The sequence below is a fragment of the Thermobia domestica genome, chromosome 10 (assembly GCF_964235325.1).
Source record: "Thermobia domestica chromosome 10, izTheDome1.hap1.1, whole genome shotgun sequence".
In the NCBI taxonomy this organism is placed as follows: domain Eukaryota; kingdom Metazoa; phylum Arthropoda; class Insecta; order Zygentoma; family Lepismatidae; genus Thermobia; species Thermobia domestica.
Window position 1 is genome coordinate 38703315 of NC_137463.1, and position 16619 is coordinate 38719933.

Below are 16619 nucleotides of genomic sequence, written 5' to 3' on the forward strand. Positions count from 1 at the left end.
TCCCCAACCTTCTTGAAGTCAATACATAATTGCATAGTTCATGAATAACCTATTTATACAATGGAATATTTAATGTGGTCTAGAGGTTTGAATTTACATTTTTTTTTTCACACTATAACTGTACTTTGTTCCCCTAAATTGCTATATTATTTTGTTAAAAATAAAGACATTTTTACGCGTAACTAATCGTTTGGACTTTTATGTTCTAAAGTTAATGATAATGTGGTTGTAGGATAAATCATACGAAGAAAACGGAGAGCCACTCATATATTTAAAGGAGATAAAATTCCTTATTGTAACAGACTGAAAACAGTATAAAATTCCTTATGGTAACAGACTGAAAACAGTGTTTTAAAAAAATTACATAATAGGCTAGCACAGCGGTGTGAAAATCAGGAAATGTACGTATGTAGTATTAAATGAAAAAGGGTTACGTACAGAGATATCAGCAGTGGATGTGATTTTCTTATACCGTAAGACATGCAGCACAACGTGGTGGTATGCAGAGGATGAAATTATCAGTAATTGGCTGGGGTGTGGCTTGCTATTGTTGGGTCATTGCCAACGTGGGCTCGGCAACGGATCTTGGAGCTATATAACGACGTGAAATTCGCCTATGAAGGATACACCTCACATGCTCTAATGGATTCTGTTGCAAGATGTTAGTTGATCGGCTGGCCCAATCGAATCGTCCAATATCCTAAGTCTCAGCTTACTCATTATGTCAGTTCAATGGGGACAGGTATTATCACCCATTGCAATGAAATAAAGACCCACTACACTCTGAAACAGACGAACATACTGATCCAAAATATCATTCCAAATCCTATATCTGTGATGATACCTCACACAAAGATGTGCAAGGACGCACGAAACTTCAGGATTATTCCACTCTACCCTATGATTCCTCCTTCCGTGTTATGGTTAAGCTCACTACTGTTAGCTGGAAGGAACTATGTTTCAGGCTGAATCCAGATGAGTTTACGTCGATAATCACTGGTGAGACTAAAACGGAATTCATCTGTAAACAGGACATGACTCCATTCTAACTGGATCCATGCGTAATGTTTTCTATGCCAAATCAAAGGGTTTCTCTTTACAGTAGGATAAATCGAACACATCTTGCTGCTAACAGTTTATACATTGTAAACTTTAAAACGGTGATTCCTGTAGCAGTTGTAACAATTGCAAGATCCTTACTGAAATCTGAGCAATGTTGTGTCTATTGCGCCTGGTGCTAAGTCTTATATTATGTAGTAATATTTTTTAAGAACTGGAAACACTGTTTCTACGAAATTTAGATTTCATTTGTTATTCAAGATGGAAAGTGTTGAAGAGAGACAGTGCATAAGGCACGAGGCACGAACATTTCTTCCATAATTTTAAAGTTAAGTTTGTTATTTAAGTGCAATGAACACAGTGCAGTTATTATATGTACTTTGTGGTTTATTTTAAGTGTTAGTTAAAAACCAGCGATTAGTAAGGTACAATAAAAACTAAAAACAAGTATTGGAAGTTTCCATTGTTAGAAGACAGTCCATTATCAGTTAAGTAAATCGCGAACATTTAAGAACATAAGCACAAACAAGTTTTTTTGGTCCTCCAGTGCCGAATGGAGGAAGTGTTGTGCCAAGAAAAAGAATAAGTGAATCATTCAAACATTCATATTAACTATGTGTGTGTAAAAACAGTGAGTGTTACGAATCAGAAGCAAAATTGACCTAGTGGACTTATCACGTAAGCGCCTACGCATTCAGCTGTGCATTGCAATCTGAAGAAAAACAAAGGAGTCATATAGCAGTCACGTAGCTAAGTATATTTTTTTGTTTCTTTTTTCTTGTGTAAAGGTCTGTTGTTATAAGGACTTCAGGTAGAAATATCACAAGCAATGAATTCAAATACCAATTCTCTTATAAAGGCAAGAGGCCTAGCTAAAGCTTCCCTTACAAGAATGAAAACATTTGTTGAACAATTTGGAGCAGACGGTGATGTAATGCAAATTAAAGTTAGGTGTGCACGTTTACCCAATATATTCAAAGAATATGATGAAGTGCAAAAACAGCTTGAATTAAAGGACGAAAACAATGAATACACACTGGATAGAGATTTATTTGAAGTTACTTATTACGATACTCTTGCAAAAATGACGTCAATTGCTGAAACAACTGAGAAGGCTAGTAGTAGCAATACAAGTTCGTCAGGTGATTCAACCGCGAATACAGGGTGTTTAAACTTACCAGTCATAAAGCTACCAACATTTAAAGGTCAAGTTATAGATTTCAGACATTTTCATGATACTTTCAGTAGTTTGGTTGTAAACAATCAAAGTTTAGATGATATTCAAATGTTTCATTACTTGTTGTCCTCATTATCAGGTGAAGCAAGCAAATTAGTTGAGAATATACCAGTGACAGGTGAAAATTTCAAACTTGCTTGGGAAATGATATGCAAAAGGTATAATAATCCAAAGCTAATAGCAACTGCTCATATAAAGGCATTGTTTTCATTACCGACTATCAGTAAAAATTCAGTGGCGGACTTAAGGACATTATTAAATCAAACTATAAGTAACGTAAATGCACTTAAGGCGTTAGAGTTAGATACTTCTTTGGAGGATATATTGTTATCGCACCTAGCTTTGGAAAAGCTAGATGAACAAACACGTAAAGACTTTGAAAATCAAACAAATAGGGAACAGTTTGCTAGTTTAAAAGAACTTCATGTCTTTTCAGAAAATAAATGCCAGGCCTTAGAATTGGTAAAGTCTACGCAATCAAAGTCGCATCTCAGTAAATCTAATGTTGTCAAGGAAGTAAAAAATGCTAGACAATCTTATGTGAGTACTAATGTTTTGTGTTCGTTTTGTCAACGAAGTCATGCGTTACACAAGTGTAATGAGTTTCAGAAATTAAGTGTATCCAAAAGATTAAGTTTTGCGAAAAAGAACAAACTTTGTTTTAATTGTTTGAAAGTTGTCAACCATGTAGCGAAAGATTGTTCGCTAAGTGCATGCAAAAAATGTAATCTCAAGCATCACACGTTATTGCATAGTGATTTTAAGAAATCACAGCCTAATCATGCTGCCAGTGTTGAAAATGATTCTGTTACGGAACCTGTAGGGGAAAAGTCAATGTCTCAAGGGCAGGAAGTTGTTAATACTAGTACTTATTGCTCTGTGAAGCCTAAAAGTAATGTGCGTGTTTTACTTTCAACTGCAGTTGTTCAAGTTAAAGATTGCAATGGTAAATTACATATGGTTAGGGCTTTGCTTGATAGTTGTTCCCAATCTCATTTTGCGACAGAATCTCTCATTCAAAGGTTAAAATTAAAGAAATTTCCTATCAATGTTCCTGTACAAGGTATTAATAATGTAAGTTGCAACGTTAAATACGGAAGTAAGTTACAAGTATTCTCTGCTGTAAGTGATTTTAGTGTAGATGTTGAGTGTTTTGTATTGCCCAAAATAGCGGGAAATTTACCTGATGCTGATATTGACATTAAAGAATGGAACTTTCCACCGAATTTACAGTTAGCGGATCCTAATTTCAACAAGTCTGGTAAGATTGATTTGTTGTTAGGTGCTGGAATTTTCTTTAGTCTACTCAAAGCAGGACAACAGGTGCGTCCAGGAGCATTTCCAGTTCTCCAAAATACAGAGTTAGGATGGATAGTTTCAGGACAATAGCAGATGCCAAAGCACAACAACTTCACGCCAGAACATCGAACATTCTTTTTGCACAACAACGATGATTTAAGCCACCTCTATCCAAAGAAGAAAGGGAGTGCGAAGAACATTTTATCGCAAACACTAGAAGACATTTAACAGGACGCTTTATAGTGAGACTGCCATTCAAACAAGAAGTGATCCAGATAGGTGATTTTTATAAGACAGCTGTTCAGCGTTTACAACAACTAGAAAAAAGGTTAAATAGATGCCCCAAGTTACGCACAGATTATGTGGCATTCCTTGAAGAGTATGAAGCTTTGGAACATATGAAGGAAGTGGAAGGCAGCTCTAATATTACTCAAGGATATTACTTGCCTCATCATCCAGTTATTAAGGAAGCTAGTACCACTACGAAGACTAGAGTAGTATTTGATGCATCCACATGCTCAACTAGTGGCATTTCACTGAACGATGTTCTCAAAGTTGGTCCAACTGTGCAAGACGATTTGCAGTTAATTATATTAAGATTTCGCACCTACCCTATAGCTTTTACTGCAGATATAGAGAAGATGTATCGACAGATTTTGATTCATGAGCGTGACTGTAAATTCCAGAAGATCTTGTGGAGAAGATCAGAAGAAGAACCCATTAAGGTATATGAATTAAAGACTGTCACATACGGAACAGCCTCAGCGCCTTTCCTTGCTACTCACTGTCTCCAGCAATTAAGTGCAGAAGAAGCTTGTGAATTCCGAAGGCAGCACAAATTCTCAAGAATGACTTCTATATTGACGATTGTATTTCAGGGGTTGAAAGTTTGGAGGAAGCTTTAAAGTTAAAGGACGAATTAATACAAATGCTACAAAAGGGTGTGTTTTTGCTAAGAAAGTGGTGTTCCAACAGTACTGAGTTATTGGAATCCATCTCTGAAGAATTGAGAGAAACACAACTTCCATTACGCTTAGACGATAAGGGTCAAGTTAAAACATTAGGATTACTTTGGCATCTAGCAACTGATCAACTACAAGTGATGAATGGATTTACTCTAAATCAAAGGTCCAATAATAATTTAACAAAACGCAAGATGTTGGGAATTATTGCTTCAATCTTTGATCCGTTGGGAATTGTTAGTCCAATAACAATCGTAAGTAAGATAATTCTTCAAGATCTGTGGCAAGCAGGATTCGAGTGCGATGAAACACTTCCTAAAGAACTACAGCAAAGATGCAAGACAGTACTTGAATTTATTCCTTCATTATCAGATATCAGTGTAGACAGAATGGTTCTTCAGTCGGGTACCTTGATAGACATTCAAGTTCACGCTTTCTCAGACGCTTCAGAAAAGGCTTATGGAACATGTGTGTATTTAAGATCCGTCAACAAGGATGGTCAAGTTACTTCGAAGCTATTATGTGCTAAGTCCAAAGTGGCGCCCATAAAGAAGATTTCCCTGCCTCGCTTAGAGTTATGTGCAGCAGTGTTATCTTCAAAACTTGTCAAGAAGGTAACTAAGGCATTAAAACAACGAATATCCCAGGTATATATGTGGACAGATTCTATGGTGGTCTTAGCATGGTTAAGAGCAAGTCCAAATAGATGGAAAACATTTGTTGGCAATCGAGTTGCTGAGGTACAAGAAGTGGGAGGAGAATGGAGACACGTCGCTTCAAGTGACAATCCTGCTGACATTATATCAAGAGGAACAAGTCCTGACAAGTTAATACATAATAATTTGTGGTGGAACGGTCCTCAATGGTTACAGTGTTCTTCACTTAATTGGCCTAAGACAGAGCCTGCCCCACTCAGAGAGATTCCTGAACAGAAGAAATTAAAATCAATTTACTTAGTGACAACTCAAGATAATAGTATAATCGAAAGATTCTCTACTTTGAACAAACTTCAGACAGTCTTGGCTTATTGCATGCGGTTTTCCAAGAATGCTAAAGTAGAAGCATCAAGAAGAAATATAGACGCTCTTACTTTGGAAGAAATTGAAGAAGTTTTAATCAGAGTAACACAAGAAGTTCAAAATTCAGTTTATGCTAAGGAAATGGCTGATCTTAAAGAAAGTGGAAGAGTTAGCAATAAGAGCAAACTTTTGTCTCTCAATCCTTTCATACGTGATCAACAATTACTAAGAGTTGGTGGAAGATTAAAGATGTCTGAACTTGAATTTGATGCTAAACATCAAATTATTCTACCACCAAATCATCACCTAACAAGACTAATTATAGAACATGAACACAGGCGATTGCTACATTCTGGATGTCAGTTAATGCTAGCATCACTAAGGCAAAGGTATTGGATACTTAATGGTAAAAATGCCATCAAGAAAGTTATTAGAAGGTGTATTACATGTCAAAGTTTAAAGGCGTCTGGACCAGAACAATTAAGGGACAACTACCAAAACAGAGTAGAACTAACAAGATCTTTCACAAATTCTGGAATTGACTTTACCGGTCCTATCTACATCAAAACTGGTAACAGAAAGTCAAAAACAAAGGTGAAGTGCTACATTGCAGTATTTGTGTGTTTAGCAACAAAAGGCTATCCATCTCGAAGTTGTGAGTGATCTTACTAGTCAGGCATTTTTAGCTGCTTTGAGAAGATTCATATCTCGTCGAAGTAAATGCAAGCATATCTATAGCGACAATGGAACTACGTTCATTGGTGCCAACAAGGAACTTCAAGAAGTCGCAAAGTTGTTGCATACAGCTGACCATCAAGGAAGAATTAAGAATTTTGCAACTACTGAAGGAATCCAATGGCATTTTATTCCGCCATATTCGTCCAACTTCGGTGGTCTTTGGGAGGGTGCAGTGAAGTCCTTTAAATACCACTTAAGGTCATGGGAATGTCATATCTCACGTTTGAAGAATTAACAACATTAATCACACAAATAGAAGCTTGCTTAATTTCGAGACCTCTTGTAGCATTATCCAATGGTCCTAATGATCCAGTAGCATTAACTCCTGGTCATTTTCTTATTGGTTAACCATTGACAGCACTACCAGAACGTGACTTACATCAGGAGACGATTAGTTCAACTCAAAGATGGCAAAGGATCCAACAACAATTTCAACAGTTTTGGAGAAGATGGTATATGGAATATTTGTCACAACTACAAGGAAGAAATAAGTGGAAGAGAACCTGTGCCAACATACAGCCAGGTCAATTGGTGGTTCTCAAAGAAGATAAGCTACCTCCTCTATCGTGGAAATTGGCAGTCATCACTGAAGTGCATTCTGGACCTGACGGTTTGGTTCGAGTGGCTACTGTTAAAACTTACAATGGTTTATATAAACGCTCAATTAGAGGACTTTATGTTTTACCAAATAATGATGAATCGTAATGTCATTCATGTTAAAGTATATTTATTTCCGGTTTTAGTCTATTTTATTTGTTGTTATGTGAAGTTTGTTTTCTTTTTTTTTAAAAAAAAAAAGGTAACTAGCCCTTTTTTGGCGGGCGGCATGTTAAGTCTTATATTATGTAGTAATATTTTTAAGAACTGGAAACACTGTTTCTACGAAATTTAGATTTCATTTGTTATTCAAGATGGAAAGTGTTGAAGAGAGACGGTGCATAAGGCACGAGGCAGAACATTTCTTCCATAATTTTAAAGTTAAGTTTGTTATTTAAGTGCAATGAACACAGTGCAGTTATTATATGTACTTTGTGGTTTATTTTAAGTGTTAGTTAAAAACCAGCGATTAGTAAGGTACAATAAAAACTAAAAACAAGTATTGGAAGTTTCCATTGTTAGAAGACAGTCCATTATCAGTTAAGTAAATCGCGAACATTTAAGAACATAAGCATAATAAGTGATAATACTGTATAAAGCATTGGTATTCCTTGGACAGCCTCCATGAAACCTCCGAGGGACGTTTTCGTCCTGTTGGAATATTCACTGACCTTTGAGATGACAGTTTGTGGCATATCGAGCTCATGCGACACTTACAACTGGGTCAAATCCTTCTCCAGTTGTCCGATGATTTTTCCACGCATGATATCATCAATATGGTACTGGCCTACAAGTGTACTAGCAATAAGATCAACAAGACAGCTATGTGTACGCTGTAGGTGGCTTCTTGAATGTAAGTGCTGGCGTGTTGAAACAGTGCTCGCCACATGCACAACGTCAATCAGTGCACATAGTGTCGCCAAGCGATAACATTGGAAATCACATGTAGCAAATAGTCAAGGATTTGTATTGGGATAAACTTAATTCCCCTAATGACTCTTTCCAACAACAATTTCTATGCAATTTCGCACTAATTTTAAATATTTTTGATGACTGTAGATAATGTTTCTTGAGCCGAAAATGTAGTAGTTTAAGAACAGTATAACAAGAGACCTATACAAGCTTGCTTTCAGAAAGTTTTGTCCGCGGGTGTTAGAGGATTAAAACATGAAAAGGCTGTTGGGGCACTAGATTCGGTGTGTATTTGCTAAATGAAATGACCTGTATAAGAGTAATATTCCTGGGGATCAAAACGCCCCCTCCTTCTCCGGAAGTACACCTGCAAGAAGTACTAGACATATTCAAAAAATTATGAAGATCTCATCCTTCTAGAATTGACCAAACAGTTTAGTGCTTATGACTATGTAATTATACAATGGTGTGAAGATGTACCCTTGAATCTAAAACTGACGTACTGAAGTATTCTATCTCCTAGTTGGCCACAAAAAAAAAAAAAAAAAAAAAAAAAAAAAAAAAAAAAAATCGAAAAGTTCCGACCGAATGAAAATAGCTTAAAAAATAGTTTCATAGATAAAAACTGCCTAATGTATGAGAAATCCGCCTTTGCTAGATGTCATAGTTTGTTGGTTATGTTCTTTTATTATGTCTTTACTCATTCTGTCTCTCATATTTTATTTTTGGTAACTTATATATATATATATATATATATATATATATATATATATATATATATATATATATATATATATATAGATAGATAGATAGATAGATAGATAGATAGATAGATAGATAGATAGATAGATAGATAGATAGATATAGATAGATAGATATATATAGATATATATATCAAAAAAAGCATTTTTGATACATGTTCATTCTGATTTTTTTAAACTTAGCTTTCAAGTCATAAAGGGTTTGTCAGAATTAAGAAGGGTCTGCTCATTTGTCACTATTACCATGTTTTGTGCATACAAAATTTAAGATGTTTCCAACTACAGCACTAACAGGAATGATTCTTTGATCGCATTGCTAAATATCCAGAATAATAGAAGCTAATGTTATATAATTCTAATATCTTGTACTCCAAACAGACAATTGCTGGTTTGAATGTTTGAATATTGGCTCTAAAGTTTACCTTGATAATAACTCTAAAGTTTTTCTTGAATAGAAAAAGTTATCAAACCAACTTTTGACTTTGATGAAACTCACTGCAGGTGCCTTATTTTATAGATGGATAGATAAAATGGAGTAAACTTAATGTATTCGGAACTCATGCTTCTTACATGATTAATCAATCTATAATATTCGATCAAGAAATGGATTTACCCATGTGTTAGCTTCGGCAAAACTGATTTTGAAGGCTCTGCAGGGAGGCTCATGTTAAAGAGTAATAATTTATAGCAAACCAATCCCAGATACGAGAAATCTAGATCCCGATCGATAGCGTCATTAGACAGAGGTTTTGAAAAAAAATAATGACATTATTAAGGTTGACTCCAGGAAAGTCATTCGTGTTCCATTTTGGGGTGATTCTCATGGTATGGGACAAATTATCGACATTCGGGTGTGAGGAAACTATTTAGGTAAGCTAATTTAGAAAAATTTTCCTGGGTATTTAGAGACAGTTTTGATATAACTAATCTAGGAGCAATTTTTGGAGAATTCATTTGAAGACACCTGTACAAAATTCATTTTTAAAGGTGTTGAATGGTTTTTGTGAAATAGATTTGATTTGATTTATTAATCAATCTGCAGTATGTACACTTATACAAAATGGTATAGAATTCGTTAGAATTTGAAACAGATACAATACCTAGAATAAATGCAATGCTCTTGTTTTAACTGTATAAAATGTGTTATTTAATACCAGGTTGTGCACTGAGTTGAAAAACGAACTCTTTCTGTGAGCTTATTAAACAGTTTTACGCCTATATACATATGTGTTTTTCCATATGAAGATGTTCTGTAATACCCAGTAGATAAGTTATCTTTTCCACGCGTAAGGTAGTTCTGAGTATCACCATCTCCTTTGATATTACCCAAATGATCCCAAATAATATTGACTAGTTCAAGTGTGTACCAAGAAGGAACTGTCATCATAATCGATAATTCAAAAAGTTTCTTTCAGATAATGCGCTTCGATGATTTTGTAATGATCCTAAAGACAATTTGCTATTTACTTAAATCCGCTGTTCCGTTTACTTTGAAGAGGCAGCACACTACAATGCACCGTAGGTGGTTAATTTGCACAGATTTGCCGTTCAAAATGTAGACAAATATTATTTTCCAGTAGATGCCACATTCCAATTAAAATGGCTGTATTTTTCTTATTGCTGCACCGATTTTAATTTGCCGATTTTGAAATTTTAGTAAAAATAAAAGCTTAGGCTTTACATTACACAACAGTATTGTAATATCCTCTGACACTTTTACAGAAATTTTGAAACGGGTACATTAATTTCACTCAATGTATTAATTACGAAATAAGCAACATGCTTTATTAGAGACATGTCTTTACTTGTAACGTTTTTATTTCTTAACCATATTTACGAACCGTTTGTACCAGATGTAGTTCAAGCACTATAGTGTAATATGCAAACCTTGGTTATCACTAACACTGTCTTATATCACCATATTTATTTAGCAAATAATTCACCATGCATTCCCATAGGCACCATGGAACTCACATATACTTTTTACCATGTACTTTCCTTATTTACGAATGGAAACCGATCAAACTTTGCAACAATATGCCTGAAACCTTCAAGTATCTGTTACTTAATACACATATGGCCAAAATCATTACATGCTCCCTGAATTTTCCCACTTTCCGGGAGTGTTTACTGACGAAAAGACTTCAGTTTTCGTACTTCCATAGGATAAATATATAAGATTCAAGCACAACAATGCAGTTTAGCAAAACCTTGATTAAAAAAAGAAAAGAAGGAAAGGAAAAGAAAGAAGAAAAGAAAATCATTTACGGGTGACTTAGAAAATCGTTTTAGGCGAGGATCTTTCGTGGTGTCATAAAATGCCGTAATTCACCATTTTCGAGCCGAGAAAGTAATTTGGCTAAATATTGAGCTTGAGAAATCTCATTTGGAGGCGATTAAGAGATTTTTGGAAGACCCTTTTTTTGTGATGTGGGGCAGAGACAAATAACAAAGCGTTTCAAGTTAACTTTACAAGTAATAAAAAAAAAAAAAGGATTTAGCTATCTAGAGTTTGAGAAAAGTCCTTCTAGAATGAATGTAGGAAACTCATTTTGGGAAAGATTTACTATTTTCTAGAATATCGTAAGCTTAGGATTCTCGGACGTATTACAAATTAGTTATTGTAACTAGGTATTGGATTTTGTAAACCTTATTTTAAGTCGATTTCTGTTTAAAAAAAAAAAAATCAGTCATTATTTTAAAGAAAATTTCCAATTATGTCTATAATTGATACACTAAACTTATTATGAACAAACTCCATGGCTCTGGATAAGTAGAGTAACAAATAAAACACAGTTCTGACCAGAGCAGAATGAAATATATTAAAAACTATACTTACAATTTGTTACAGTTTCAGTGTTTGTGTCTGATGAAGAGGACGTTAGGTCCTTGAAACTGTAACAAATTGTAAGTATAGTTTTTAATATATTTCATTCTGCTCTGGTCAGAACTGTGTTTTATTTGTTACTAAACTTATTAATACAATAATTTACAAAATTCTTACCTCCTATGTACTCGTATTTATACACATAATGCCGCAGACAAGTTTTGTTAGTAGTGCAGACATGATCGCTATCTAAATATACATTACAACTCTCATCCACTACACCAAAATCCTGTAAAAAGAAAATTCAGTAATTCTTCTAATAGAATGGTTTTCTACTTCTTGATAATAATTCCTCAAAGCTTTCTAAAACCTAATCAACTCTAAAATTATATATCTTAATTAAAATAAAACAATTGTGACTGTTATTATTTCACCTTTAATTCTGAAAATCCATAGACTATCTTTAGTCACACACTTACTATTACTCTTTTATTTTCACAAATTTTGAACCAATACACGATATTGATAAGCAACATGCGCAATTAACACCCATAAAACCGTTGCAACCTTTCGCTCCTTCCACAATTGCAACATAGGTTTGAATTATGCGCCATTTCATTATAAATTAAACATATTTTCAGATTATACAACTTGTGCTTTTTAATCGATTAACATGGGATAGTAACTGAGGCTGATTCTTGAAAATTTACTTCACCATACACATTTAAATTCAAGCATTAGAGGAGATCTCTCTCTTCCATCTTTCCTCTCAAATTACCCTACTGAAATTGTGATATATACACAAAATAAATGGCCTGCAACTTATCAGTATGTCTAATGGTGACAGAAGGGCCAAGTTGGAATAATTTAGGGTCCAGACTTCCTGGACCTCCCTCTAAATAATTGCCTGTGAAATTAGACGTATATCCCTTGTAAATTAAAGAGTACTCATAAGAGTACCCTTATACAATCCGACGTATAGTTTCAATGACCTATTGATCCATCCTCATGTGTGTTCCTTAAAAAATCACGCTGCTTATAGGATTACATATTCTACCTCCATTGTAGAAATAGTATTAAAGGATTTTGAATTACCGCCTTTAAATTTCATTGTCAGGTTAAAGATACCTGTAAATTATACATTTTTTGCTGTGCTAACTTGCAAATATCACTTCACTTGATATGAAGAATCAGCATAGATATCCCATAGAATCATTGCGCCAATTATACAATGAAGGAAACTAATCAGAATATGTAGTTGTGTAAACAGCGTGATTTGTTTAGGAATGCGCACTAAGGATGACAACAGTAGTTCGTTGAAACGTATGCATCAAATTGCTATATGAATGCTTTGGTGAGCACTTTTTCTGATTAAGTAATATGCATGAGAAGCGGACTGGGTGGTATAGTGGTTAACGCATCCGCATGGTATGCCGGAGGACCCGAGTTCGATTCTCGGTCCAGTCAGTCACTTTTTCACTGTTTGTAAATTATAGAATTCATATATACACTGGATCTGGTGTGTGTTAAAAATTGGCTGTTTCCTTTTTCATCGATATATATATATATATATACGAAATTACAACCGTCATAGGTGCTCAATATATATGGACACAAGGATTGTCCAAACACAGCAGGGTCTGTGGTACAACCCCACGTGGTCCAGAATGAGAGCGCCGACCTTGAAACTGAGAAAGTGAACGGCTGTTCTGGAACTGGACTGGATGTCGTAGTGGTTAACGCATCGTCGGTATGCCGGACGTCCTGGGTTCGAGTAAAGGTCCAGCCAGTTACGTTTTTACTTTTTGTAAGTTATAGTATGCGTTTCACTACCCCATTAGATGAAAATGAATCATGATGGAAAATTTGGTAGAATGACAAAGGTGAAGAAAGAGAAAAACCTCAAAGAGACTAACGAACACAAACGTGTACACTACAGGTCAATATGGCAGTTGATTGAATTTCCAAACCATCGTATCACTCAAGTGAGTCACCATGTTACTTCATCAACAATTTTAGATGAAGTTGACAAGTTTGAGTAGGGTTTCCGATAACCTACACGGCGTGTTGTCTTCTCTGTATATGTCAAACAACACCTTACGATTTGTTCTAAAGTTATTGACAAACGAATTTCATAAGAGTTTCTTTTAAGGAGATAAAAACATGGATGGATTGACTGTTAAGCAAAATAAGTACGTGCTTAGGGCATCAAGCAAAGGGGGCACAAGAAACTTTTCATAGCAGAATTTACCATGGTCCATGAGCCGTATGGTATAATATTGTGAATGGTGGAACTGAACAAGGATCCCTAAAAGAGCCCCACATTAAAAAATATAATAATAATAATAATAATAATAATAATAATAATAATAATAATAATAATAATAATAATAATAATAATAATAATAATAATAATAATAATAATAACAATAATAAACATTTAGAGAGTGCAAATCTGTGCCACGGGTTATGAAATAGAAGAAAAGAAAACAATATAATCTAAATAAAAGCAGGACAACCTTTGTATGCAGTCTGTGAAATTCGTATATTTTCTGTACAATGTCAGTGGAAGAAAAAGAAACTATAAACATATACTCCGTCAAAAACATTACTTCCTTGGCGGACGCAGAAGTAATAATAGTAACAATACAACTAACGTGCACAATACAATTTTGAAGAAACAAGTGATCCATTTACTTATGGTAATCACTGCACTCATTTTCTTTAAGGTCATTTGTGATTTGAAAGAAAGATATATACACTAGCAGTGAATCATACGGAACTAAAGAACTAAAAATTTCGAATATAACTGCTGATTCTAGGAAAGAAAAGTCATTGTTTCTGTGCTTAAGGAAGTAGCATTTTGTTGCGTTTGAGCACAAATTTAAAAACATTTTAATTTTTTTTTTTCCAAGAAGCATACAATGTAAATATTACACACCTGATTAAACTGTTTAAAATTCTGTTCCTATTCCATGTTCATGATTCTCTAACAAGTTAAAACATTTTACATTTAAAAATAAAATTATGGATTTTTTGCTACTCCGCAATAAATTTACATTACATTAAGAATTACAAATAAGATTCTTACCATTCCGTACTTTCCGGCTAAATAATTAAATCCACCTTTGCATCCTTGAGAGTATTGACCACAGCTGACAATATCTTGAGGAGAAAATACATTCTTTGCCATATTCTTAGTAAGAATCCGAAGACGAGCCTCTAACATTCCAAGGGTAGTAAATGCATAACAGCTGCCGCAATATCCTTGATTCCTACAAAAATAGCAGCAACATATTATTATTATTATTATTATTATTATTATTATTATTATTATTATTATTATTATTATTATTATTATTATTATTATTATTATTATAGTTTAAATTAGTGATTTTCATTAAGTTTCAAAATGCACTTAGTTTCAACTTTCGATAGCTAGATCAATTAAGATTTTGCAGAACTGAAACATCTTCATATTAATATCTAGATTTCAACACACATCGAAAGGATCTAAGTAAAAACTAACAGCAAACAATGCCAGCGATATATCTGCAGAATCGCCAGTGTGTTCTTTTAGTAAAAAAATTTCGTTGTTCGAAAACAATATAGTTTCGTAGAATCTTCTTCCTAGTACAAATGTTTGTTGGTTGATAAACATTTTTTTCTTAGATGTCCTTGCTTTCTAACTGGAGTTATCTTTCTATTAGTACAGGGTTCCTACCGATCTGAAGAAATCTATTTCCCTGACTTCTCCCTAACCTTTGTCAAGACATTCCCTGACTTTCATAACAGGTTTTGGATGACGTTGACATATAAATAAGGAACAAATAACAGTGAATATTAATATATGAGAACGTTTATTCTATAGAGACAAATAGTAACCAATTTCTCATATGTACACTCATGTCCAAAATTAATGTCGCATGTCTATAAATATGTTGTTGTAGGAAAAAAATTTGATAACAAATTCGCTTGGTATTTATTATAATGTTAGTATGTGTATAATTGGCAAAGACATGATATGGCAAATTTCATGTCAAAAGGAGCAGTAAATAAGAACAATAAATCGAAAATAAAACTTTCTTGTTCATTTAGCAACATTTTGTTTTACTCATTCTAAATTTTGTATTTATAATTCTCTTCCTATGAAATTTACCACAAATATACATTTCCCGATTATACACATAGTATCAGTATTAAAAGTGCCCTGCAAAATCATTATCAAATTATATTCTTACAAGAAGACAGTTATAGATATGCGACAATCATTTTAGACATGAGTGTACCTTCTACGTATCTTACCAAATAGGTAATATAATGATAGGCTAAGCTGAAATTGGTGTACAATTAATATTTCTTATAAAATTTCCCTGACTTTCCCTTATTTCCAGTCTTTTTCCCTGAGCTTCCCTGACCTGCACCATTTTTTCCGGAGTTTTCCTTACTTCCGTGACCAGTAGGAATCCTGTAGTAGCATCTAGACATAGATATATAACTAACTAACTAACTAACTCTATGGCCTATGGAACCCGGAGGTTCAGTGCCGCGTTCACAAAAGCTCTCCACTGACTTCTATCCTTAGCTAATTGCATCCAGTTTCTACTTTGTATTCCTATCTCTGCGAGATCCATCTTAATATTATCCTCCCATAGATATATTGTGCACTAAAATTATTAAACCGATCCCATTTTAGTCGTAAATGGTATGCATGTAACAGCTTGTAATATAGTAACAACTCAAATGTTATGGTTGATGATTACGTAGAAAAAATAATTAATGCGTCAAAGAAAGTGAGTAACTCATAATTTTTCCCATACTGAAAAATATTGTTCTACTTTTTTTCCTCCTTATTAAGGTTACTATTTCTGCACGAACATACTGAATCGTTTCCCACCTCTTATTCGCAAAATACGTATTTTAAAAAATAAGGGAAAAACAAAAGTAAGATGCTTCAGGGAAGTATTAGGCTTATATTATTACTAATATTGACACTTAAAATCAGTACGCCTTACTACCACTCTGGTATTTACAAATACATAGGTGTTGGGCTCATTGCTTATTAGGCTCATATAGTTGGCTACACTGAAATATCTCATTACTTCTAGGGAGACGTAATTGTTGAGTTGAGTTCAACAGTGTAAAAGTAATCGTCGTGGAGAAATAGTGTAATTAGCAATTGAACGCTGAACTGGTATCGCGGAATTT

The 16619-nt window shown here is 34.2% G+C and overlaps 1 protein-coding gene across 4 annotated transcripts in view; it reads right to left on the reverse strand.

Moving 5' to 3' along the window:
- LOC145662452 (dipeptidyl peptidase 1-like) overlaps positions 1–16619 on the reverse strand; it is a 92769-nt gene that overhangs the window by 12382 nt on the left and 63768 nt on the right. For all 4 annotated transcript variants that reach the window (XM_081728041.1, XM_081728043.1, XM_081728042.1 and 1 more), the window contains 2 exons: positions 14503–14686; positions 11589–11700 (listed from right to left, as the gene is read on the reverse strand). In XM_081728041.1, the coding sequence (XP_081584167.1) occupies positions 11589–11700; positions 14503–14686 (296 nt within the window). The remainder of the gene's footprint in view (positions 1–11588; positions 11701–14502; positions 14687–16619) is intronic.